We start from the raw sequence: 25493 nt of genomic DNA, 5'->3' as shown, positions 1-25493 counted from the left end.
CTTTGCGAGGATCTAAGGGATTCCTGTTCTTATGATCCTTCGGAGGATCCGATATCTTCTATCCGGACTAAGACATGCAGTAAGTTTAATTATCATCGGATGGTTTACATCCTGGACGCACAGCCCCAACTGTCAACGCCCTGCAGGTTTAGTGTCTTCGGTTATTTCAATATTCATAGCCAACAGCTTAATTCAGACCATACCGTCAGGATTTGGGATTCGTCGGTTGCCTGCCGCCCGCCGTTGGCTGATGCCATCTACATACCCAACAGCTTGTTTCAGGCGCATATTGCCAAGCTTCAGGTCCTTCCTGCTGCATATCGTCGGCTGTACAGTGAAGAAGGATCGTTGGGCGTCTAACCCTCAGCTGATGTATTCTGTATAAGCGGACGGGCGGCTAGCCAGGAGAATCCTGAGACGACACAGCCAGTGGGATTCATCCGCTGGAGAACGTTCCTTCGAAGCGATGTTTCCAAATCCTCTTCGTGGATCTAACCAACATGTGTTGTGAAGACTCAGACGGGGCTGGTGGTAATGCAACAATACCCATATATAGGCATGGTCCCAGTCGGCTTTCAATTCACATAGATATCATTCTACTCACTACAGGAACTCAACTGTTCCATCCTTCGTGCCAACATGAGACTCTCCACATTTGTTTTTGCCTCTCTGTACCTCTTTCCCTTGTCCCTTGCGCAAAACTGGGCAATTGATGAAAGCTGCGGTATGTAATTCATGGACGAAGAACCCGTCTTTGGTTGCTCCAAAGCAAGGCTCCGTCATCCCCCATGCACACGATGCATTTCCGTTAAAAACGGTTAACTGACGCGTTGCAGACAATGAGGTCCTCGAAGACCCCACAAACGCCGAAGAAGTCAAAGACGAGGCAGAAGTCAAAGGGCCTCTCAGACCCCGAGACGGTATCATTGCTGCCATGGATGAGGCTCGAGCACGAGCGCAGATTGCATTCGATGTCATGAGCCAACACGCGGATGATGAAAGAGTTTCTAAGATCTGCAAGATGGTGCTGGGAGACGACGAGAAGTACGAGCAGAAGTTCAGTAACGTAAGAGGTAAGTAAAAGCCTGTTGGTTCTCGGACAGCCCTCTTGCTACATAAGAAATCAAAATGAAAAGTGTACTAATAGGACATGTGTCCAGCGATATACGAAAAGGTTATGAATCTTGCAGCTGCTCCTGCAGACCCCGGTATTGGATCTCCGGAGTGGAACGATCGCAGGACCTGGGACGATGTGGTGAGAGATATTTCTCCTCCTTGTTTTTTCCATATTACAACTGACAATGTGGCCATTGCTTTGGGATCCAGCAAATCTACTGTGATCTCAAGAGATTCAGTAAAGATTCAAACGGCAGGACCACCATGCTTAACGCTGCTTGGAACAATCGAAAAGTTACAAGCAGCGCATTCACATTCCTTGATAGTTTTTGCTACAAAAGCGGATTAAAGTACGGCGACGGTATAGAGAAAGTGAAAATGTCGACGCAAAATTCGATATTCAAGAGGTACCTGCCGGGTGTGCCCGACATTCCCCAGCCTGATATGCCTTACACCATCGATGTTTGCCCGTGGTTCGTCAGGGAGTGGCAGGACAAAGGATTCATTCGTCTAAACCAGGTGTTGATCGACGAAGTCAGGAGTGTCAGCTTTCGCACGTGGATGGATGAACGCAACGATAAGCTCCTTGACCAAGGGGACGTACGGCTTTTCTCCATGATTGACGGTTTAAAGACAATGAGTTCAACCATGCTACACGAGGTGAGTATCAAACAGACCCAAGACTAAGGCGCAAATATCTAACACGTTCAGCTTGCCCATACTCGCTTGGGAGGAACAGGAGACACTTTGGATGTGCCAAAAAACTACTGCTATGACTGGATATGCGTGTTAGAAGTGAAGAGTGATAGGAATGCTGGTAAGTCTGAGCGTTCATCCGTGTGTAAAATTTGCAGTTGACTTAGAACCTAGACACCATTGCGATGCTGGGGATTGCGTTGCAGCTCTGGAGCATGAATTTCATGGTGGACGAAGAGGGGTTGATTGAAGAGTTCGAGTGATTTGGAGTATGCAATGGAGGTTTACGAGGGCAGGGCTGTGAGCAGAAGGTATTGGAAGTGTCATGCATTATCCCAGGTCCGAATTGGGCGTTTATGTATACATATCTCAAGTTTAGGAGGGCAAATGGGATCTAAGATAAGACCATCACCGGCCAGAAGTTGGTGATTTCATTTACGCATGTATTCCAAGTGCGGGTTTTAGCAGTTCTATAAATAGCAACAGGTCCACTTTTGGGTCACGCTCACTGTATTCTGATCATTGGTCGGTAAATAAGTAAAGCAAGATTATAAGTAACAACCAACACCTCCAGAATTGTGACGCTCCTCAGCTCAACCCAGTCCGTTCGTCTCCACTCAAATTGAGATTCTGGGCGGCAAAATGGCGTCTCCTGTGACAAGACGAGAGTCGCGCCACTTCTCCTTCACCTCTTTGCCCACAGAAATCCGCGACCTCATCTACACAAACGTCTGGGCTCCCAGGTTGCGACTCCACGTTTTCTTCAAGAACGACCGTCTCGTGACTGCAGCCTGTCTGGGTGCGCAAACTGGGGATGAATCAAGTGGCATCGGCGGTCCATATCCCACAGCGCCTGACAATCACCGCGTGCCAAGTCAAGAGGAAGAGGATCTCGCTTTCAAAAGTCTTCGCAGGAAGGGTAGTCGCAATTTAATGAAAGCGAGGCTGCACTCAACCTGGGGGAATCACTACCGATGTGAAGAAGATTGGAATCCATTGCCAGGGCATATCAGTACTGAGCGAAATGCATGCATCAGCCTTTTGCTAGTCAACAAGACAATGCAAGTCTTCTACCCCTGCACGTCAATGTCTAGTCTTGACCTAGACCTGCGTGATGATAAGTTCAGCACCTATTAATACGCTGAGCAGCTATGCCGAATCAATCCGCTTCTTGAGCCAACATCTAGAGATTACAATTACCGACACCGACACCGCCCTTTATCTCAACGACGACCCCAAGCCTGTCATACACGATAGTCCACCGCCCATGATCCCTCGTCAACTTCTTCGTTCGATTCGATCTCTAAATGTTACCCTTTTTGGGTCCGTTGATCTCTTTATCGCCCTAACATTGGCAAGGGACTACAATGCAACAACACCACTCGAGGTCGTGAGCCAGGAATTTCAACAGAAGATAAGAGCAACCGGGTATGCTAGCCAAGAGCGTGCGGTAGGCCTGCTGCCCAAAGGGTGCCAATGGCACCAAATCTGGCCAGGCATCGCCGCGTTACCACATCTCGTCCACGTCAATCTGTGGATGGACCATGGTGGTTTTGACAGTTGGTCAAACATCAATGAGCGGGCGATATTGGAGCCACTTCGGCGAGCAACATGGTCGCCAGAGGTGGAACTTGTGGTATACTTACCAAAGATTGCCAGCGATAATATCGTTCCCAGCGAGCAATTTAATGACAATGACCAAGATGGTTTGCATTTCCGGATAGTGAGGAGGGCCCGATGCCCTGATCGAATAGCGGAAGATGGCAGTACTTTTTTTATTGTTCATGACATGTCGGCCCAGGAGCAGGAGGAAATGGATGACCACGGCCTGTGGTGGGATCCAAGCACCATGTCTACAGAGAGAGATTTGATGTATCCCTTCGTGGTTTAAACTTATGCGGATTTTTCTTTTCTCAATCAGAATGTTATGGCGATAGGAGCACTCAGATGTTGCGCAATCATTCCACGTCAATAATGACATGCCCCCAGGTTAGAGTTAAAGATAATATTTCAGCAGCCGTAAAGATATCTCGAGCGGTACTTAATACAATCCCATTGATTCATTATCAGACCATATTCAATATACACCTCAACCCTCGCTACTAAAGATATCAAAAACTCATGTCATAAAGGCTAAAATCGTAAAGGTACAGCTATTTACCAGTCACGAACACAGAACTGGTGGAGGATACTGAGAGTATAGAGTGCAGCATGGCCGCATAACATTCTATTTGAGGGGCGCAGCCAGGGCCTGTTAATCGCAGAGCTAGGAAAGCTCTAGCCCTGTGCTGTGCAATCGGTTTATTAACTACCAACTAACGAAAGATGTGTTTATTGGAGTACACAAGCTTCAAGACAACTGGTAAACATCCGCTATCCACTTTCCTTGGCGGAGTAAGAGATGGTGAATTTTGGAAAGCTTTGCTCTGCGATCCTCGGAGCATGATATCAACTATTCGAGAATTGAAGCCCAACCTGACACTTCCACTTTACCAAACGTCAAGGTGACAGACACCCTCAAGAGGCTTAGGCATTAGCTAGGGGGAAAGAACTAGCAAACCAGCCCACCATCAACTGGGATAACAGTCCCAGTTATATACGATGCCTCATCACTAAGCAAAAATGCCACGAGGTTTGCGACCTCGGCAGGCTGTCCGGCTCGACCAAGCGCGGTTGCTTCGCAAGGTCCCAAGTCACCAGGGGCAAGGTTCAAATTCCCGATGGTTTTGGCCGTCATAGGTGTATCTATGAAGCCGCTATCATGCTCAAATTAGTGTATATCGTGTTGAAGGAGAATGCTTGAACTTACGGAGCCACAGCATTGACCCTGATATTCTTTTTGCCCGCTTCCTTTGCCACTGCCTTGGTTACACCAGCGACACCATGCTTGCTAGCAGTGTAAACAGCTCCCCCTGCAAACCCCATGAGGCCCGAAGCACTGCAAGCGTTCACTATTGCCGCTCCAGATACCATATACCGTAATTGGGCCCGCATGCAGTTGACAATTCCACGCAAATTGACATCCATGAGAAAATCATATGTACTGTCGTCTAGTTCATGAATTCCTTCGGTTCCAATCTTTGCATTTGTCACACCTGCAAAGTTGACTGCCCCATGGAGGCCACCAAGCTCCGAGATCGTAGAGGCGATCCACGCGTCGACCTCTGAACTCTTTCTAACATCCAGGACAGTTGTTAAGAGAATTTGCTCTCCAAGTTCTTTAAGCTGCAATTTGGCAGCTTGAAGGTTTGCCTCATGGACATCGGCAATCGAAAGAAGTGCACCTTGCTTCATGAGCTTCTTGGCGATTGCAAGCCCCATTCCGGATGCAGCTCCTACGTGAAACAATTAGTAAATCGGTCACCAAGATAAGGTGGCAGTAAGTCTGCCCTTACCTGTGATGGCGATAATCTTTCCCGAGAGTGGCGCCATTTTTATGTTTTCTGGCTTGGTAGCTTGTTCAAAATGGTGAAAGAAGGTATGCCTAATTTGAGTCCTATGTTGGTCGGGTATCTGAAATGCCACAAACGGACTGCTACTTATAGCCATACACAGAACCATATTTAAAAAGTATCATCCCTTTGATCTACCTCGGTCGTGTGACTTGAATCTGGTTTCACACGGGCTCCCGCAAACACGTAGACGATATTCGGCGTGGAGTCAAGGTCGGCAGCGCAGAAATTCCCTAACTCCATGGTTGCATCCAAGTGGGCCACCCGGAGCGTACGCTTAGCACGCGCTGCTCTAAGGGTGGGAGTGTGATTCCCAGCTTGGCAACGGTGACAGGCATTTCCCGCACACTTTCCCGCACACTTTCCGCACACTTTCCGCACCTTTCCCGCAAGCAGCGGTACGACAACAACAACTTCATTCATGAGGCATCTTCAAAGTAAATTTGATAACTTGAGTATCTGAATAGAAGTGTCTGGTATAAGTTACTCTATACGCAATCGCGGACCAACTATCCGCGGAGTTGCAAACGCAACCAAACAGTAACTGCTGACGAAGAGACCAATCCCCACCAGTTACTCCTCTAATAATAACCTTTCTTAACCGCGGTGAAACCTTAACTGACTCATCCTCATGCCTTTCTTGTACACAAAAGTATTTACTCTCTTCGAAGTGGCCCGATTATAAGTTGTAGCGGTGGCATTTCCCTTGTCCTGAACCTTAATTAAAGCTTAATACTATTAATAATACTGTGGCCATGTAGCTTACAGTGGAGCCCGAGAAATGGGCGACTAGTTTCTCGGGCACCACTGCACCTTGGACGGATATAAGTCTTATTCGGGCCCGATAGGTAACATTTCGGAGCCCGCTAACATTCCGGAGACCGCTAACATGTCTGAACTCGATAATATGGCGGTAGATCTCTGTGCCGTACAGAAAGGTATAAGAAGACCTCCTGTGACTTCCCCGTCCAGCCAGCAATCAACACAGCCATCGACCACTCACACTATCACATCTCCCGGTCGTGAGTATTTCTTCCTCCTACCATTTGGGTGATTTTCACACCGATTGTGTTTCTGCCCAAATTATCGTATTTGTCCATTTTACAAATACAAACATGGGAATCGAGCTGCCACCTATCCCCGAGGGGGAGTTTATTATCATTGGAACGGTAAATATCAGTCCACTATGCCCTTTCAGGAGTACTCTAATGGCCCCCGCTAGGTCTATGCAAAGCCTGAATATCTTGAGGAAATCAAGCATCTCATGCGCCGTTCCCTCCAGCTGGCAGAGTCGGAACCTGGTGTTCTGGACCTCGTAGTCAGTTTCCACCCTGACGAACCAACAACATTCTACGCCTATGAGCGATACACTGGCCGAGAGGCATACGAGAAGCACACTGCGTCTAAAGAGTTTCTGGAGTTTTCCAATTGCGATTTCTTTGCACGCCCGCCATTTATCAAGGTCACGCAAAAGATTTAGCTACGGCCGCAGGGAGTAGAATATCAGGCTGTAGATCCAGCGTCGAGTTCACAAGTATATGAGAAGAATAAACTCCCAATTAAGCTATCCACTGAAACCACGTCTCGATATCGAGTCGTCCAATGCTATGAGGACCAGTTACTATTGTAAATCTAGAGTATCGCCGAGCCAGGTGACGTCGAAATTGCATTCCTGATGGGTGGGTCGTACCAACAGCCGAATTGATCCAGGAAAGGAGCACCCACGAGTGTTATTCTAACATGTCAATTCCGAAGCTTCTAGTTGAATTCAAGAAATTATCTTGCCGCCAGCATGCCCACAACTTGGTCCGTCAGCCTCTCCACCATGTCCAACCCAGGATCATGATCTGGATTAACTTCAGCAACAGTTAATCCTTTGACCTTTTTGCTACCTAGAAAGACTTTCAACGCTCGCATCATTTCCTCAAACATGACTCCCGTGAAATTCGGAACGTTTGCCAGTGGAAACGTCCCCGGATCGATCGAGTCGACGTCAAGATGCACCATAATGATGTCAACCTTGTCCTCGAGATACTTGAGGGCTTCCCTCGCGCGCTGTTCTGGCTCACGCGCCAGTGATGCTGAGTTGACAACTTTGTAGTTGTTGTCGAAGAGATACGCAAAGTGCTCAGGCTTGTTTCCCGGCAAGGACATATTTGTGCCGAAAAAGACGGTGTTGGAGGCGTCACAGACGGGCTCGCCAGAGGGCCGCGAGAACTGCTCCATGCTCTTCAACGCGCCAGGTAGTCGGATGAGATGCGCCATGTTCATGCCTGCAAAGGTGCCAATAGAGCTAGGGTCCGTGGGGGAAGTAAGGTCGGTGTCGGCGTCGATGTAGATGAGGCCGACGCGTTTGGGAGGGGACTGTGAACCCGCATGCTGCCAGAAGGACGAAAGGATCGCCGGCAACATGCAGCACTCACCACCGAGGATGAGTTGAAACGGCGGTTGAACAGAAGAGTCGAGGTTCTGGGAGATGGCGTGACGGACACTTTTGCAGACGGAGACGTTGACGTATTCGTTACGAACGCCGCCTGGGACAAAGGTTGATGCTGAGAATGTTGCGGGATACTCCAGTGCATGGTTCTCTGAGACAGATAGCCCGGCGTCTCGTAGTTTGTTGATGATGCCCACATCTTGGAAGGCTTGCGGCGCTTTGGATTTGCCTGGGATAATGGAGCCGCAATCCGCGGGCACATAGGTGACTGAGATTGAGCGTGAAGTTGCCATAGCATAAATTTTGGGTACTAAATATATTCCATGACCTCCTTGTGTGAGGCATAATCGTAGGCTGTCGCTCCTTATATGCTAAGCTACAGGGTTGTCAAATCAAGGGCGCAGACCCTCTTATTGACGACGGTGATCATCTTTGTTCCGCTGCTCGACCGATGACGTAAATCTTGTCAGCCGCTAGACACAGCATCTGAATCAAGGAATTTTTTATGCTTGGCCACGATCTTTAAGCGATTGAGTAAGCACTCCTTAGAGACTTTGTTAGTATTCCTGGGCGGTGCCGCATCATGGGCAAGATAGGTAGTGAAGACGAAATACTCCAGAACCACACCCTCTAGGAATCAACACCAGATCCTTCGTCAAGCTCAAAACCGACCTTTAACGGATAGAAAAGGCTACCAGGGATATTGCAACCATCTTCAACGTCTACTCAAGGCGTAGTCTATCTCCATTACACGTGAACAAGCCATCGTTCTCCTAAGTTGAACACCGCTGAGTCACACGTAGCATCCAAACACCTGAATGAGACTTCGTTGGACCACAACAATATCAAGTTCCCCCAAGAGGCAGCCAGAGAGTGTGTAACAGCTGCTCTTACGATTAAGATACTTCAGACTCTGAACCAGCGGGGCTTTATTTATAGATAGGTACTCTAACAGCCTTAGCAGCAATGGCCAACTAGCATTCTCTGGGTGGCAGGGAAGTCATTTTTCTCGTTTTGCCTCGGCATCACCGCAAAGCTACCTCTGCCTTGCATATCCTGATGAAACTACCTGTTCTCGGACAGCGCCGAGTACGAGGATGGGGAATTTTCTGCAGCAGCTCAAAATGCCTCCCAAGCCGCAGGACCTCAAACTGTCAGTCAGCATTTCGGGGCTTAAGAGCCCATGAACAATTAGATAATCAGTAGGTGGCTAATTTGCGTGTCTGGTTTAAATTACGGCTTTCAAATCTTAGAGCGAGACTACATCCAGAGCCCACGGCGAAGAGTTTACATGCCTGGGACATCGGTCCTGTGAAGACTGAGTGAAGTTGGAATCTTCTAAACTCCCATCAGTGCACAATTCTTCTCTGTACTGCGCATGGCACCAGAAGTGGAAGCAGAGACGGGCCGGCTGTTGTTTGGTGAAATGATTTGCGAAGGTACCTATTGGGAGTGAATCACTGCAGAAATGAAGTTCACGTGAGTACTACCGGCTGTGACTCTTCTGTTCCTTCACAATCATTTCGTTTTCTTTCATCATTTTCTTCTTTCACAGACTTTTTGATCCTCCCTCTCACAAACTTGTCGATGAACCATCTCCACTCTCTCTCACCATCACCATCACCTGTCGAGCACCACAACTCGATCACAGGTCTTGTGACCACACGCCCTTACTCATCAGCCTGACTAGATTTCATCCTCGCAGCCAGGATGAACCGAGTCAACACACGTGCATCTAGGACCCTGAAGCGATCCAGAGAGCCATCTCCTCCCTCCGGCAGTGGACAAGTCGGGCAGCCGCCTGCGCCATCGCGCACCAGGACTCATAGGGTCCAAAAAGCTAGCCGAGTCTCCCATGTATCTGACACCCTGGCGACGGGTACTTCAGTCGGGTAAGTTGTCTCAGATCTCGAGGATCAACCCTCACCTGGTGGAGTACATGTTAACAATTCGATGATACGTAACAGGGCCAAGCCACACAGCCAAGCTACTCAACCGTCCCAGCCTGCCGTGACCAAAAGACCTGCAGCCAATGATTCGACTCCCGCCTCCAATAACCATCCTCTCAGAAAGCAAACTAATAGGATTGAAACTGAGCGACCTGCTGAACATGCCGTGGATTGTCCTCGCACGAAAGACGAACAAAGGCTGTTGGATCCAAACCAGCTTTGCAAGAATGCCGCATGTCAGTTACGTCTAGCACCCGATCCTGGGCTTGCGTATTTTGATCCTACCCATTTGGCCTTGTTTGAGCAAGTCAACAATGATCGACTTCGCCTAGCAGACGCGCTATCTATTACAACCAGCCAGCTTCGCTTCAATGATATGCTGATGACTGTCGATTGGCCGTATATGATGAGACAGGTCAAGGGGGCATACAACAATGGGAAGCTGAACGGATTGCAGGCGGAACACCCTGAAAGCAACATTCGCGACTTCGAAGCCTTTAATTCGCACACCATATCCTCCGCCCAAACCGCCAGCTTTTCCTATGCCTTTCTGAAGCGGTTGCAAATGGTCAACTGTGACCGACTTCTACTCGCAAACACGCTCTCTGTGCCAGTCAATCAGCTTTGGTTCCATGGTGAAGAGATGGTCTTCAAATGGGATGGAATGGTCTCGGAGATCATGAGCGCGTCGAAAAGTGGGAGGCTGAATGAGGTGCCGACGCAATATCTGACATTGCCGCTGCCTGATGATTTTAAGCCCGACTCAGCCGATTGCTTGACCGACAGCGACAGGGAAGACATATTGATGTTGGTTACCAGTGTGGTGCCCAGGGCCAGACATTGGGCAGCGGTGGAGCGCATGATGAACGATGAGACACCCGTTCGGAGGTCGGATGTGGCCACCTTGGTCATGGACGTGAATGACGATCTTGGGGAACAGCTGTTCCGGTTCGCTCAAGCCGCCAATACAGTTGAGGATCAGGTATGGATCCGCTTTGCCTGGGACCATCTTTACGGGTTATCTCGTCTGTTGCTTCGAGCAGCTGGGGTTGCTTCTGAGAGGGAGGTCGAGAGAACGTGGATGGCAAAGTCAATCCCGCCGCATTTGCGACAGCGACTGGAGCTCACCTTGGGTGCAACAACAGCATCTGCTATCAAGGACCTCAACTCCAACTCGAGTGTCCATCACGACACAAATAGGTTTACCGTCAAATCCAGATTGGGAGTCATCGCAAAGATGCCATTTGTGCGCAACCAGTCAATCTTGGGGAACGACATCATGGATATTTTGAAGAGGCCCCACCTGAATTGAGGATGTTGGCGATAATGCCTACGACCAGTGAGGGGAACACATGGTTTTCGGATCAAATGGAGGACATCATCGAATGGAATCACCATAGGCTAGGTGCATGAGATTTACCCTGCACGATAGCTTCACCCAGTCAAGGGATGAGACTGTTTCAGTAGTACAACGCACTCAAAAATACAACCTCCCTTCACATTACAATAATCACATTCACACACATCATCGTGACAAAAAATGTTCTGAACTAGTATTTACCACTATCGTCGCGGGATAGTTCCCTTATATATAACAGAATTGCCCAGATTCCCGGGCCTCATGAAAATCATCTCATCTCATCTTCCGCTCATTCTTTGAGAAAAAATAAGTTTTTTTGCCCCGCGCCCCCGCATCCGCCATTTGGGGGGACGAGGGCAAGAGAGAAAACAGAAAAAAGGTTGTAAGAAGTAACAAGGGAGTTTTTTGGAAGCGAAAAGAAAAAGAGGAACAGAGAGACAAAACAGGGTTACATGACGTAAAAGGGAAGAAAAATAATAATAATCACATCGTGCTTCGAGCTGCTGGTGTAGATGGTATTCTCAGACAAGAAGCAGAAACCCTTCCAAACTCCTGGCCAGTGCCAAAAAAAACGAAACTCGCCATCTTCGGGGATTTTAGGGGGAGGATCCCTCCCAAGTTCGTCATGGGAAACAATTCAGACGAAGGGGAGGGAAGGGGAGGGGGGGAGGAGGAGCACAAGCATAAAAAACACGCACGGGGGGGAATAGAACAAAGAGCAAAGCACAAAAAAAGCAAAAACAACATGAGGCGTGAAACGGGCATCTCTCAACCTCAACCTGGCCCCCTCTAGAAGCAGTTCAAGCTTCCCTTCTTCTTCTTGCCCTTGTTGATGGCATTCATGCGCTCCTCGAGCTGGCGACGCGCAGCCTCGGCGGCCTGGCGCTTCTTGCGCTCCTCCTCGACGGCCTGGAGACTCCAGCGGTTGTCGTGGACGGGCTCGGGCGGCGGGCGATCCTTGAGGTCCTTGTTCTCCGTCTCGAGCTCCTGGGCGCGCTTCTTCCAGGCGTCGCAGTCGGCCTTGACCTTGTTGGTCTGCTTCTCCAAGTCCGTGAGGGCCTCCTCGAGCGTCTGCGTCAGCTGGCGCTCGGCGTAGAGGTGCTTCTCGATGGTGCGGATGCGGGCTTCCTGGTCCTCGGTGATTTGAGAAATGTTCAGGTTGTCCTTGCTGGCGGGTCGGCCAGGGCCGGCGGTAGTAGGTGAGCTAGGCGAGCCGTTAACGGGCGAGGTCGGTAGTGGCGGCAGAGGGATGGCGGGTGGTGGTGAGGGCAGCGAGGTGTGGGACGCGCTCTTTCGGATCGTCGAGTTGGAGTTGGATCGCTGGACGCCAGCCTGAACCTCCTCGAGCTTGGTCTGTTGCAAGTTAGTGAGTGTTGTTTGATGAGACGAACGGGAACTTACCTGAAGCACGGCATACTCGTCGCGGACGGAATCCAGCTCAGCTTGGAGCCGGATCCGCGCCGAGTTGGCCTCGTCGAGCTGTGCGTTGCGCTCCGTCTGCAGAGTGCTCAGACGGTTGTTGGTCATCTGGGCCTCATCAAAGTTGTTCTGCAGCTGCTCCTCCAGCTCCTCCACCAGGCGGCTGTTCTTCTTGCTGCGGTTGTCGAGCTCCGACATACGGTTCTTGAGGATCGACACCTGGTCAGTGATGGGGGCCGACTTGGTGTTGGTGTTGTTGCTGTCGGACAGCATCTCGGCCAGGGCAGTCTTGGCCGTCTCGAGGTCACGCATGATGGTCTCGTTGATGGTGGTAAGCTCGGTGACGTGCGTCTCCATCTCGGCGCGCTTGGTCTGCTCTACGGCCAGTGCCTTCTGGTCGGAGACTAGCTCGTCGATGCGCTCGGTAAGCTTCTCGACGCTGACATCCAGACCCAGGGCAAAGGCCACCTGGGTAGCAACCTTCATAAGATCCTCGCGGGCCTCGGTAAGCTCCATCTCGAGCTTCTGGACCCCCTCGGCGTGCTCCGACATGAGCACCTCGACCTGCTCTTCGTAGCCGTTCTGCTCATTGGTCTTGAGATCCAATAGTTCCTTGGCGTGGGTGGCCTTGAGAAGATCCAAGCTCTCCTGGTGGCTCTTGGTGGCCAGCTCGTGGGCGGCCATCTGCTCCTCCAGCTTAGCGACGAGCTCCTGGTGACGGGTGTTGTCCTCGGCAATGCTCTGGGCATGAGTGAGCTCCCTGGTGCCCTGGGCCTTCTTCATCTCCTCCAACTCGGCGTTGTACCTCTCGGTCGCCGCCTCCAGCTCAGCGCGAACCGCAGAGTGGCCCTTCTCGAGCTCCGCAACCTTGGTGGCGTTGCTGTTGATGATGGCCTTGTACTCGTCGATTTCGCTACGCAGGAATGACACGAGGTCCTCCTGCTTCTTAGCAGCCTCTCTTGACTCATCACTAGGCTCAGAATGGACGGGCTTGGAGGCGGAAGCAACCTGGGCCTCGAGGTCCTGGATCGTGCTTCGCATCTGCGTCTCGGCGGTGGCCATTGACTCGAGAACAGTCTTGTGCTTGTCCTCCCAGGCGGCAAGCTCCCTCTGCAGCTCGCCAACCTTCTCTTCGTGTGAGCGCTTCACTTCCTCGACCTCCTGCGGTGCCACGGCATTCTTGGTCGACTCCAGGGCCTGTCGCAGCGACTCCAGCTCGGTCGACAACTCTTGCTCGCGGGCGTTGTGGGCGTCCCTTGCTTCTGAAAGCTGTTGCTCGTTTCGCTCCAGCTGGTCTCGCATGTTGGCAACCATCGACATGTCCATGGGGCTAGCCTTGAGACTGGATCGCTCACGGGTCAAGCCCGAAATGATGGTCATCTTAGTCTCCATCTCCTTCTTTGCGGAAGCGACGTCAGCCTCAAGCTCCTGGATGCGCTCACTGCGCGTGTGCAACTCGTGCATGGCAGAGTTCAAGTTGAGCTCAAAGTTCTGCATCACCTCGTGGTTGTCCTCAAAGTTCTCGGTGGCAATGTTTCGCAGGGAGGCAAACGAGCGGTGGGCGCGGTCGATGATCATGAGGTTCTGGCTGGACTTGCGGCGGATGACGGGGGTGCTGGTTCTGGGGGAGGTGGCCTCGACGGCAACGGCGCGGGCCTTGGACAGGTCGGTCTTGAGCTCCTCGACAATGTCAAGAGTCTCGCTATGCTGTGACTCGAGCTGTGAGTACTTCTCGGCCAGCTCCTTCTCGGCAGCCTCACGCTCTTGAGCGAGAGTCTTGAGACGGCTCAGCTCAGCCGCAAACTGTTCGCTCTGGGCCCGGGTCAGGTCCTCGGTCGAGGCAGTAGGCTTGGCGGTGATGGTGTCATCCTCGGAAATGTCTGCGCTGGACGAGTCCACGGTGGCAGGCGAGTCCATGGCGGAGGACAGCTCTGAGGAGAGCGATCGCGAGAAGGAGGATCGAGGTCCGTCCTTCAAGTCGCTCGATCTCTCGTCAGAAAGGAAGGACTCGGGGCGGGTGTCAGTCGGCGAGGTGATGGACATGACGGAATCACGGGGGCGGTTGGGGCTGGGGTGGCGAGCCTCGTCCACGGCGTCCTGGAGCTCTGCGAGGTTGCGCATGGCCTCCTCGTACTTGGCCTGTAGGGAATCAAAGTCGTTGAGGGTCGTCTCGTGTTCAACCCGCAGATCGAAGAGCTCCTGAGTCACATTCTCTAGCTTGTCGTTGACAAACTTGGACTGGGCCGGGCTCTGGGGCGTAAAATCAGCGTCAGGCTTCTCCAGATGGGATCCATCAGCCGGAGCGTCCTCGTCGACCTCCTCCTTGACGGTGCTAATCTTGGAATCGGCACCCTCCTCGTCGCCTTCGGGAATAGGCTCTTCCATCTGGCTGTGACGACTCACGTGCGACTGGCTCCGGGAGTGTTCGGCCTTGCCGCGGCGGGGGACGCCGTTGGTTGGTTCAGGAGTAACCTGAGCTTCAGGTTCCTTCTCCTTGCCGTCCTGGATCTGGTCGAGCTCGTGAAGCAACGAGTCGAGCTTGCCAAGACTTCGTTGGCGCTCGATGACCTGTTCGAGTCGATCAACTTCACGCTGCATCAGCTCGGCATCCTGGTCAGCCTCAGCAAGACGCTCCTCGAGAGTTGAGATGTAGTCCTCGCATGCGGCCTCGTTTTCCCTCACTCGGGCAATCTCTTTACGCAGCTCCAGGATAATGGTGGCGTTCTTCTCCTCTCCACTGGTGTGACCGTCGAGCTTAGCCTCGAGGTCGTGGAGATAATTCTCCGTGCTCGCTTCGCGATCCATGAGTTTCTGTAGGCGGGATTGAAGCTGGGTGTTGATGGTCTCTACGTAAGCACACTTGGTTTCCTTTTCAAGCAAGTTGGTTTCCGTGTTGGACAGTGTACCGCGAGTACTGGACAGGGACTGCTCCAGGGACTGGATGGTCTTTTCGTACTCGAGCACAACTTGCTCAACGGCCTGAGCAAAAGAGTTGGAGCGGTTGAGGCGATCGGTGGCGGTGTCGCCAAGGGAGTCTTCGAGCTGTTGGTTTTCGTCTGATTCGTGTTCACGAGCCCTGGCCATCTGCGAAATCAACCGGGCGTGACGCTGGCTGAGCGCCGTGTAGTTCTCCTGGGTGTCGAGCAGCTGGTTCTGCAACTCGACTTCACGCTCGTTTTGTCGCTCGGATCGCTCGTTGTTGGGTCCTGGGGCAGCACGTCGGGGACTGGAGCCGCCGCGGTCGGAGATGCGAATCTGCTCTCGCAGGAAGGCAACCTCGGCCTTGAGACGGTCGATGACGGCTTGCTTGTCGCCCTCTTCAATCTGCTGGATGCGAGGCTTGGACTGGATAGCTCGGGCGCGCTGGGCGTACTGCACAGTATTGAGGGTCTCGCTAAGGTGGAATTCGGCGGGAGTGACACAGGCGATCATATAAGTAATGGCGTTACCACCCAATGAGTCCTGGAGCAGACGAGTCAAGCGGGAGTCGCGGTACGAGACGTGTGATCCGGCCTGGCGAGAGGAGAGCTGGCTAATAACCTTGCCAAGGGCAGCAAGACCTGCGTTGATGGAGATTCCCTCCTTGGCGCGTTCACCCTGGGCGCCGGTATTCTTCAGACGCTCACTACCTGCGAGATCGACAAAGTGAAGCTTGCTGTCGGTGGTGATGGAGACCTCTTGGCCGGTCATAGCCTCAAGGGGAACGGAGAAACGCTTCTCAGCGCCGGGTGTGGGGGTGGCCTTGCTTTTACGCTGGACAAGCTGGAGCGAGAAGACGGCATGGGAACGTGATGACTTAGCATTGATGGCGGTGGCGTCGGTCTGGCGAATGCTGGAGCCAAAATTTAAGGCGTTCATGAGATCGTCGACAGAGTTTATCTCAACCTGGCGCAGGCCGGTCAGGATAATGTTTCCCTTGACGTCTTCGCGAATGGCGACATTTCCACGCTCGCCGGTCGGCGTGTGCTCGGGGACGAGGAGATCACGCAGCTGCTCGTTGTAGATTTCGACGTAGGTGGCTTTGAGCGACCAGTTGCGGTCGCCGAGATCGTTTTGCTGTCCATATCCCCGTGGAGTTCGCAAGTGGGACATTGAATTCCGGTTCGTCGTCTTGGGGCTAGATGTGGGCGCGTCCAGCTTCTCAAATAGGGCGGCGGCGGCTCGAGGAATGACACCTAGATTTGTTTGGTCAGCATTTTTGAGTGTGGCGCTCGCGGGAGCATCCTCACCCATCAACTCTGTGTCGTACTGTTCGCTGGGGCCCGATGTGCCCATAGTGTAGGATTTGCCGGCGCCAGACTGGCCGTATGCGAGCAGCGAGACGTTGTAACCCTGGATGAAGGCGCCGACACAGTCGGAAATGTAGTCCCAGATGCCATCCTGCATGACATCGGGGCCGAAGACGCGGTCGAAGACGAACAACTTGCGGCCCTGGGGTGAGTCGATGGTCAGGTTCGTGTCTGATGGAGTCTGGACTGTGGAGCGCTGGAAGCGTTGTGGAATCAAGTCGTAGCCAGGATCGTTCGAGTTGAGCGGTGGTCGAACGCGAACAACTATAAAAGGTCAACGTCCGGATGTAGAGGTAAAGGTGAGAGTCATGACAGTCATAGGTCGAAATCCACCCAGGACGACAAGCCGGAAACAGGACAAGAGAATATATACATACCGACTTTGACAGCGGTGCGGCTTTCATCGTCAGAAGCTCTGCTACCGCCTCCCGTCTTGCTGCCGGTGCTCATGCGACTATGGCTCCTCGGCGCGGTCCTGGAGGCGATGGCGCTGAGGGGCCGCTGGGGAAGGTGGCCCCCAGGCGAAGCCGGCGGCGAGCTCGCCATGGCTGGAGATGGGGGTGGGAGATGGAGTTGCGCGAGTTGGCGTCGAGATGGTCTCGTGGCGCGGCGGGTTGCAGTCGCGAAGGCCAAAGGCAGTGCCGCAATGGGCTCGGGGGATCAAGAAGGGCCCCGCGAAAGGAAAGGAGGAAGGAGTCTTCAGGGCGTCATAAGGCTGCAAGCGGAAGCGGAAGCGGATGCTCTCGCGCTGGGATTCCTCTCTCGTAAAAGTGTCCCAGACAGTCTCGCGGGAGGGCAGTTGGCGGCAGACTGGCAGTTGATGTCGCAGTTCGCAATGGCAGGTCGCAGGTCGCAGCAAGTCAGTCAAGTGGCCGAGAGCGTACGGGCAGCGAGACGAGTGTTTATCCCAACCAGGGGTGTGGGGGGGTTGTAATTAAACAGGGGAGGGCGTCCGAGCCAGCGACAGATTCGACCTCGTTCCAGCGAAGAGAGGGACGAGTTTGGGCGTTTGGACGACAGGTGCACTATCGCCAGGAAGGATGTTTGTGGATTTCGTAGGGAAGGACTGAGAAGACGACGACGGTAATGACCACGACGCGATGGACGAAAAGACGAAAGCTGGAACAAGACGCGACAACGGGCGGGAGAGGAAAAAAAGATGGTCGTAGGCGCTGGTTGGGCGGGCGTGGGTTGAGGGTGTGGGAGTGGATGTGGGTGGACCGTTTGGCTTCAGGAGGAGGAGGAGGAGGAAGAGGGACTAGGGGGTAAGTTAGGTAGGTACCTGGAATACCTGGGACGCCTGGGACGCCTGGGACGCCTGGAATACCTGAGGCCTGGAATACCGACCTGGAATCCCTCCACCCTGCCTGCGTTACTGTACTGCGTGCCTAGTAAGAGATGGCCGATGGGATGGCATGGGATAACATGGCATGGCGCCAAAAAAGGGTCAGGCCCCAGACGGAATGGCACCGTGGACCTGCAGCCCACCTAGAAACACCAGGGGGAGCCCAACGTTCGTTCACTGGCGCATTGGGAGCAATGGCGGGTGTGCACTGGCGTTCTAGCGGGTGCAGCGCTCGCTGGGGCACTGGTTTAGGGGTCGTCTAGGGGGGGCTTCTGGCTTGCTGTCACGGCCGCCACATCCACCATAAGCTGCGACCGCCCAATGAGGCGGCGCAGAGACCGGCGGAGAAGGGCCGCCAGACACGCAGTGGTTGGCTGCTCGCCCGGCATGGGAGAGTGGTACCTGGCCGGGGCGCGGCTTTAGACCCTTTTAGCGGCATATGGCCCCTGGTCTCCGCGGTTCCGGGGCCCCTGAGCGACCATCGGCCCAGGTGCTAAGGGCCAAGGCCCAGCCCTCAGTGGCCCTCTAGCCCTCTATTCACTGGACAAATAAGCAGAGCACACAGCACAGAGCACACAGCATGAGCGCCTACCTGCTAGCACATTTATGCACAATGGGAGTTCGGCGTACCATGGCGTAGTTCAGGGGCCCCCTGGATTCGGTTACTGGACGAGTTCTGGCCTTACTGGGCCATCAATCATTGGATGACTTGAAGGTGCTTATATCGTGGACAAAAACTTGTGCGCAGCAGTTGCGGGGTGGTTGAGCCACGCGGCGTCGGCTGCTTTTTTGTCCGCCTCAAGCCCATCCACACTTCTCTCGCTCTCGCTCGCACAGCCACTCACACACCACACACTTCCCACACAGAACGCACGCACTCACGCACGCACACACACACTCCGGCAATAACCAACCACCAACCACCCACAGATTCACACTCACTCTCTCCTTGCTCCTGTGCCTCCTTACTACTTTTGTGCCTCCTGGAAATCTCTTTCCCCCTCTCCCGTCTCCCTCAATTCAGGGGCTGGGACCAACGCGCCGGTTTTAGCGGCCCCTCGCCATGCCGCTGATGCCAGGCACGCAAACTTTGCATCCCGCAGATCCTTCGATTTCGACGACCAACGGCCCACGGCAAAGCTCCTGGGATACGGCCAACTGCGAAGTGGTACTACGTACTACGTACTAATTTCTAGCTAACCCATGTGCGTCTTCTTACTGTGCTTCCCTCTCTCTCTTACGTGCGAAGTAGTGCGTACTACGCAGTAATGCGCACGTCCATAGCGCGGAGTACCAACCACATTTGCACACTTTGAGGCATCGGTCCCGTCCCTCCCTGTCCCTGTCCAACGCCCAAACCAGTCAAAAAGGGGCTAGAGATCGGCCTGGTACTCAGGTACTCAGGTACTCAGGTACTCAGGTACTTCTCCCGCCAACCGCGCTCCCAGCATCTGCGCAGCGGGTAAGTCAACTCACGGCATCATCCCACCATGGGCCACTCGGGGGGACGGGGGAGACACAGAGATGGGGGCGGCAGTCGCATACCGCTCTAGAGTCTAGAGGAGTTTGCAGGTCCGCAGCGCACATATCGGAGCGCAGTCCCTGCTCAGTTGGGGCATTCAAGCACTGGTCGTTCTTTGGCCGCAAGTCCGCAAGCCCGCAGCCCGCAACCTGCAAGCCCGCAACCGCACAGGACCGCTCGATGCGTTGGCCTGCAAGTTAGTTGCTTTTTCCCGTCGCCATTGGGTCATTTGTCTCGCCTTGCGTCGACTCTTGGCTGGACTTTGGATGAACTTCGCCCGAACTTCGCCCAAAGTAGCCTGGAGTTGCTTACATTCAGCAGCCCAGCCCAAGACACGTCTCTGCGTCGCCTTGCTCGGACGCTGTCTCTTGGTCATTGACGCTTTCCCAACTGTCTTATCTGCGCCAGAGCAGAGTCCCTCCGTCCATCACACCTGTGAAACCTTGTCCAATGGGGCCATGGCCGGGGCACTGGTGCGGGCAAGCCGTCCGCGGTCGACGCGAGACTTGCGACGGCGCGTCCAAAACCCCAGCGACAAGGGTGGATGTGTGGCAGGGTCGCAGCGAATGGCACCATTCCCCATGGCAGAAGCAAGTCTTTCTGCACCCAAAGGGTCTCTGGCACACCTTGGCTCTGCACAGAAGCAATTCGTCGCGGGAAACCAACAAGCACCACCGCCGCGGTTCGTTTCAGGTAGCGTCTCCACCTCGGCTGCCCTGTCGCCCGCCCGCTGGTTGTCGTGATGGTGGTTCTCGGGTGGTTCTCGTCCTGTCAATCCCCTGCCGGGCGTAGAGGCTTGCGGAGGTGGCGGTTGACTCCCACCCGCACCTCCTTACTCGTTTCCCTGCGACGCGCTGGCCAACTACCGGGATTCGATCTCTCGGGTCCTGGCACGGCCTGTGTGGTGTGTTGTGCTGCCACTGCTGTGTGACCCTGAGAGACCGATCGTGTCGCGGACTTGCTTCAGCGCCTCCCAGCCGTGCAAGATCCGACCCCAAAAGCAAGCCCTTGATCGGTGGTGGACCAAGACATGCATCACCCAAGGTCGACAGCTCGTGCCACGACAGGGAGTCGTCCGGCTTTCCCATGCCACTCCATGCCACTCTATGCACCTCCGCTCCGGAATGCCAGATCTCCTGCTGGTTGCCGGCAGCTTGTTCCCAGTCTCACCCTCAGCCTTGTCGATATGCCAGCCTACGTCCAGTGCGTCAAAGGCGTCCAAAGGCGTCAAAAGTCGCACGGGCGCACAAGTCGCTACTGCTACTGCCGCTCTTACCATTGCCACCACTGCAAGCGAGGTTTTGCTTCTGTCATTCTCAACCTCGGCCGTCGTCCAGCCCGGTTCTCGGACGGCGTTGTGACGATCGATGGGTAGAGGATCTGCACCCTAGAGAACACACAGCTTCGCTTGCTTGGCTGGTTTTCGTGCCGTTTGTTTCGAACTTGTCAGAATGTCCCTTGTGGCGTGTCAAGTAGTTAGTCGTTCGTTACTCCGTAGTGGGCAGTGATTTGTCTCGTTGTCTTAGCCATGTCGTCACTTGGTTCAAACCGAGTTGGTTCCCTCCCGGCAGAGGAACTCCCCGACACCATGCATGATTCACTCTGTTTAGACGTTACCAGGTACCCGATTTCAGCTTTGATAACGACTGGGAGTTGCAGATGTCGTTACAGATTTATATGGATTTGATGACATCTTCTGTCACGTTGTTCGTCATGTCGGCGTATGGCTCGTACCCCTCGTTGGAATGTAGTCGCAAAAGCATCGACCAACAGTTCCGGAATTCGGCGTGATGACTATGGAAACCGTCTCACCTAGATAATGGCATGCAGGTAATAAGGGTCACCCCTTAAGTGTTTGCGCCCGCAATCACGCCATCACATTTTACAATCAGACCGGTGAACGTCATGATGGGTTTCATCGACTGAATGGATTCTGTCATGGTGCATCCGCTCAGATACATACCGTGCAACCTACCCTACACCACCTACACCACCAAGGCTGGTTTACCAATCCCTTGCTTCGTCATCCTCGGTTCGTGTCTCACCCGACAGTCTTCGCTTCCGGGTTGGCTTGAGTTGGCTTCAAGCGCATTTGTCGGACCAGCCGTCCAACTCGGCCTAGGGCGCTTGCTTCAACGAAGCCAGTCAGCCATTTCCCGTAACCCCCCTGTCTCGCCAAAGGTTGCAATCACCGAACAACCCGGCTTCACTCGAGGCGCCAAGGGTCAAGTGACGCCCATGGCGGCTTTTCCTGCAGTGAGTCTGCACACTGCCGTAAAGTTTCGTTTCGGGCTCCAATGCTACTGTGCCATTGTCAAACCCCAGGCGGCACATGTTTCACGGAGAGATGGGAGATGGCGAAGTGGAAAGCGGGGCAACGGATCGGCGATGAATTGACGATACGACGTGGATGTGGTCATTTGACTGTTCTTTAGGGACGACGGCATGCAACCTAAACCAGGTCATTGTGTGGTATCGGCGTTGAGGTTATCGCCGGTTGTGTTGTGTCGGTGCGTAGAGCCGGTGCGTAGAGTCGGTGCGTAAAGTCGAAAGTCATGGATGTAACTCTTTAAGGTATGCACGTGACTTTGGCGTTGGACGTGTTGGGCCAAGCCAGGATGTCGCGTCTCCACGCGCAGGCTGGCGTCCCACTTTAGAAGTCTGGAAGCCTGCTTCACCTCCATCCCACTTCGAGACACAGCGCAAACTTATCGCCAATGCCGTCTCGGGAGGCAATTCGATGCCATGGCGCCAGATGTGATTGATCTCATCTCGTCCAGCCCACCTCCCCCCGCGGAACAAGCTGGGCATGCCAATGGACGCCGGGATGCTCCAGTGCACCGTTCAACTGCAACTGCAACTACGGCTTCGACCACGGCTTCAGCCAACACCGTGCTCTCCGACGACTTCCTTTTCCTCTCTGACGACTTTGACACTACCATTGACCTCGACGAGCCGATTCTACAGCAGCCGCCAGGGAACAAGCGCAGGATTTCCCCGTCCAACAATTCTACCCGCCCAGCGAAGCGGACTCCGCCACGAGAACTCCCAGGACCAAGCGTGCGGACAACCAACGCACGACCAGCTGCGGTATTCGACCCCATTTGCCTCACCAGCTCCCCAGAGCCCGCCATATTACCCGAGCGAGTCATATCGCCCCAGCCGAAACCTAGGGCCTGCCCCCAACCCGAGACTTGTACACCTGCGATACGTACCATACAGTCCTCGGACCCATTTGCCACTTCCCCTCTCACCGTAGAGCAACGGATTACGACTGTGCCTGAATCATCAGATGCGTTTGCGAGCTCTCCAAGACCAGCGGACCCAGCCCCAAAACCAAGGAGTGCGAGGCCAGTCTACATAGGCGAGACACCTGCGCCAGTCACGAAACCCACCAGACGCAATGGCGACTGGGACCCCATATCCAGCTCGGCCCCGGAGGCCTTCTCATTTGGATCTTCCCCCCCACGGACGCGGCCTGTTGTTATCGACATTGAGGATTCTGGGCCCGAAGGATCGGATGATGAGTTGCCGGATATTGCCAGCTTTGACATTGCTCAATGTCAGCGATCACAACTGCGACGCTCTCAGAGCGACATTGTATCGTCAAAGTCACGGAAGACGTCAAAACCGCAGAAATCAACAGAGGACCGGACCCGAGAGAAAGAGGCCAAAGCAGCAGCCAGGGAACTTGACAAAGAAAAGAAGCGTCGGGAGAAGCTAGATGCAAAGGAAGCCAAGGCCCGCGAAAAGGATCGCAATGCAGCCCTGGCCGAAGTCAACAAACTCCGGACCGACAAGAAAATATCCACGCCAGAGATGATTGTCGACATGCCCGCGAGCCTGAGCCCCACGACCAAGGTGCAGCTGGAAACGCTGCTGGAAGGTCTGGACGTCCAGTACACCACCTGGGACAGCCCGATCGAGAACGTCATCAAGTGGCGGAGAAAGGTTAAAAGCCGCTACAACGACGATTTGGGGCTCTGGGAGCCGCTTCCGTTGCGGATAGAGGACGAGAAGCACGCGCTTGTCATTTTGACGGCTGATGAGTTTGTCAAGCTGGCGCTGGCAGACGACCTCGAGTCGCACGTCGGCAAGATGGTGCGGCATCTGGGCAACCACCAGATCATCTACCTCCTCGAAGGCATGCTGCCGTGGACACGCAAGAACCGGAACCTGCGCAACCGGCAATTTACATCGCACGTGCGATCCCAGGAGCCCACCACCCAAGCAGGTCGTCGCAGGACCACGACCGCGCCGGAGTACGTGCCCGAGGAGAAGATTGACGATGCGCTGCTTCAGCTGCAGGTGATGCACGACGTGCTCATCCACCACACCACGATACCCCTCGAGACGGCGCAGTGGATCGCCGTCTTCACGCAGCACGTGTCGACGGTGCCGTACAGGAGACAGCGCGACCAGGCGACGCTCGGGGCGGGCTTCTGCATGGAGAGCGGACAGGTCAGGACGGGCGACGACGCGAAGGATACGTACGTGCGCATGCTGCAGGAGATTGTGCGGGTTACGGCGCCCATTGCGTACGGCATTGCGGCTGAGTTTGGGAACGTGAGCGACCTGGTTTGCAAGCTCGAAGCCGAAGGACCAAATAGACTGGAGGGAATCAGGAAGAGTGCCAACAAGGACGGGGCAATCTCGGATCGGAATGTGGGACAGGCCGTCAGTAGACGGATGCACAAGGTATTCACGGGACGAGACGATGGAAGCACAGATGTTTAGGAAGAAATGCATTAAAAGCTATGTGCCATGGGTATCATAAAGTCATGCTGGGCATTCAGCTGAACGGTAAAATCCTGATAATTCATTGTTAGCTAGTCTCTCGACAAGGCGGTAAAAATGAATCAGTGTATGAAGAAGCTGTCAGACAGCGGTTGGACAAAGTTGTTTCCACATTGTGTTATTTCAGATCAGGTCTGTGAAAATTGCTTTTTCATCATAAAGCTTGCTTGGTGTTGGGAGTAAGAAAAAGAGTAAACGTACCATTGATGGGGAGCGCAAGCGTTATTTGTCGTCGTGCTTGCGCTTCCGCGACGTCGGCTTGAAGAACGAGTCCATCGTCTTCTGCTTCTCGTCGAACTTGGCACTGCCAATGCCGCCACGGGTCCGTTTCAGGCCCTTGACGTGGTCCATGCCATTGATGGTCTCGACGGAGAGCTTCAGAGGCAGGCGGCCGTCGGGTCGGTTTGGATGCGAGGACAAGACTCCTTCCAGGTAACCCGTGTTGCTCCACCAGAGTCGCGAGAGAGCCGACACGTCGGAAAACTCTGACTTGGCGCTGGGAGCAACGGAGCAGGGGATCCGCGCAGAGAGGGCCTTGAAGAGCACGCCGAGGATGATGCCGTGGGCGACGACGCAGACGGTGGACTCGCTGACGGCGAGGACCGGGACGAGATGATCATCCAAGAAGCGGTCGACGCGCAGCCTCATTGCCTCGGGCGTCTCGGCGCCTTCATGCTGCCCTGCCCCAAGCCGAGATCCCTCCCCAGAGCCAAAGTCCTTCTCCCTCAGATCCGACAGCCGCACGACATCGAGCTGCGTCCCGCCGCTCACGCGTTTCTGCGCATCGCGAACCGCCTCCGCCGTCCGCGCGGCGCGCTGCAGATCCGACGAGAACAGGTGCTGCACCGCGACGCGGCCGGCGAGGTGCGCGCCCAGGCGGCGGGCCTGCAGTACTCCGTGGGTAGTCAGCGGCGAGTCGCGCGACCCTGCGTAGAGGCCGGTGACGTTGTCGACTGTTTCTCCGTGACGGATGAGCAAGAGGCGCATGGTTCGCAGGCGGATTGCCAGCGCCGCTGTGCTCGGTGTACTAGACCATTGTGATTGATGTTCGAAGCTGAGATGCTTGAAGGTGGAAGAAAATTTGCGCTTTGTAGTGAAATTTGGATGACTA

At 54.0% G+C, this 25493-nt stretch overlaps 11 protein-coding genes across 11 annotated transcripts; 7 read left to right on the top strand and 4 right to left on the bottom strand.

Annotated features, from left to right (window-relative positions):
- Positions 1-639: 639 nt before the first annotated feature.
- BGZ61DRAFT_531218 (uncharacterized protein) lies at positions 640-2075 on the top strand (the record flags this gene model as incomplete). Its single annotated transcript, XM_046253674.1, has 6 exons — positions 640-724; positions 837-1073; positions 1161-1255; positions 1327-1776; positions 1828-1933; positions 1987-2075. The coding sequence occupies 6 exons, from the start codon at positions 640-642 to the stop codon at positions 2073-2075; spliced, it is 1062 nt and encodes a 353-aa protein (XP_046106274.1).
- Positions 2076-2390: 315 nt separating this feature from the next.
- Positions 2391-3877, top strand: BGZ61DRAFT_516790 (uncharacterized protein). Its single transcript, XM_046252302.1, has 2 exons — positions 2391-2873; positions 2962-3877. Exons 1-2 carry the CDS (start codon positions 2455-2457, stop codon positions 3701-3703), a joined length of 1161 nt encoding a protein of 386 aa, XP_046106273.1. The 5' UTR covers positions 2391-2454; the 3' UTR covers positions 3704-3877.
- A 486-nt stretch (positions 3878-4363) lies between these two features.
- Positions 4364-5244, bottom strand: BGZ61DRAFT_531217 (3-oxoacyl-reductase; the record flags this gene model as incomplete). The annotated part of the gene is made up of 3 exons (XM_046253673.1): positions 4364-4568; positions 4622-5147; positions 5208-5244. The coding sequence occupies 3 exons, from the start codon at positions 5242-5244 to the stop codon at positions 4364-4366; spliced, it is 768 nt and encodes a 255-aa protein (XP_046106272.1).
- Positions 5245-6262: 1018 nt separating this feature from the next.
- BGZ61DRAFT_587326 (uncharacterized protein) lies at positions 6263-6744 on the top strand (the record flags this gene model as incomplete). Its single annotated transcript, XM_046256480.1, has 2 exons — positions 6263-6433; positions 6487-6744. Exons 1-2 carry the CDS (start codon positions 6380-6382, stop codon positions 6742-6744), a joined length of 312 nt encoding a protein of 103 aa, XP_046106271.1. The 5' UTR covers positions 6263-6379.
- A 117-nt stretch (positions 6745-6861) lies between these two features.
- On the bottom strand, positions 6862-8024 carry BGZ61DRAFT_449322 (uncharacterized protein). The gene has a single exon (XM_046245595.1). The coding sequence runs from the start codon at positions 7992-7994 to the stop codon at positions 7041-7043; it is 954 nt and encodes a 317-aa protein (XP_046106270.1). The 5' UTR covers positions 7995-8024; the 3' UTR covers positions 6862-7040.
- A 1387-nt stretch (positions 8025-9411) lies between these two features.
- BGZ61DRAFT_574593 (uncharacterized protein) lies at positions 9412-11063 on the top strand (the record flags this gene model as incomplete). Its single annotated transcript, XM_046256163.1, has 3 exons — positions 9412-9593; positions 9669-10632; positions 10869-11063. The coding sequence occupies 3 exons, from the start codon at positions 9412-9414 to the stop codon at positions 11061-11063; spliced, it is 1341 nt and encodes a 446-aa protein (XP_046106269.1).
- A 736-nt stretch (positions 11064-11799) lies between these two features.
- Positions 11800-17264, bottom strand: BGZ61DRAFT_531213 (uncharacterized protein; the record flags this gene model as incomplete). Its single annotated transcript, XM_046253672.1, has 4 exons — positions 11800-12363; positions 12412-16604; positions 16659-16982; positions 17096-17264. 4 exons carry the CDS (start codon positions 17262-17264, stop codon positions 11800-11802), a joined length of 5250 nt encoding a protein of 1749 aa, XP_046106268.1.
- A 2200-nt stretch (positions 17265-19464) lies between these two features.
- On the top strand, positions 19465-21244 carry BGZ61DRAFT_449318 (uncharacterized protein). Its single transcript, XM_046245594.1, has one exon. It carries the CDS (start codon positions 19852-19854, stop codon positions 20326-20328), a length of 477 nt encoding a protein of 158 aa, XP_046106267.1. The 5' UTR covers positions 19465-19851; the 3' UTR covers positions 20329-21244.
- A 12-nt stretch (positions 21245-21256) lies between these two features.
- On the top strand, positions 21257-22093 carry BGZ61DRAFT_449317 (uncharacterized protein; the record flags this gene model as incomplete). The annotated part of the gene is made up of 1 exon (XM_046245593.1): positions 21257-22093. A coding segment is annotated over exon 1 (466 nt), but the record flags the coding sequence as incomplete, so codon positions are not given.
- A 52-nt stretch (positions 22094-22145) lies between these two features.
- Positions 22146-24328, top strand: BGZ61DRAFT_449315 (ERCC4 domain-containing protein). Its single transcript, XM_046245592.1, has one exon. It carries the CDS (start codon positions 22331-22333, stop codon positions 24320-24322), a length of 1992 nt encoding a protein of 663 aa, XP_046106265.1. The 5' UTR covers positions 22146-22330; the 3' UTR covers positions 24323-24328.
- Positions 24329-25429, bottom strand: BGZ61DRAFT_449313 (phosphoglycerate mutase family protein). Its single transcript, XM_046245591.1, has one exon. The coding sequence runs from the start codon at positions 25367-25369 to the stop codon at positions 24605-24607; it is 765 nt and encodes a 254-aa protein (XP_046106264.1). The 5' UTR covers positions 25370-25429; the 3' UTR covers positions 24329-24604.
- Positions 25430-25493: the final 64 nt, after the last annotated feature.

This window comes from Ilyonectria robusta (genome assembly GCF_021365365.1).
Source record: "Ilyonectria robusta strain PMI_751 chromosome Unknown BGZ61scaffold_7, whole genome shotgun sequence".
Taxonomy (NCBI): Eukaryota; Fungi; Ascomycota; class Sordariomycetes; order Hypocreales; family Nectriaceae; genus Ilyonectria; species Ilyonectria robusta.
The sequence above is the reverse complement of the archived record's forward strand: the minus strand, read 5'-3'. Positions and strand labels throughout refer to the sequence as shown.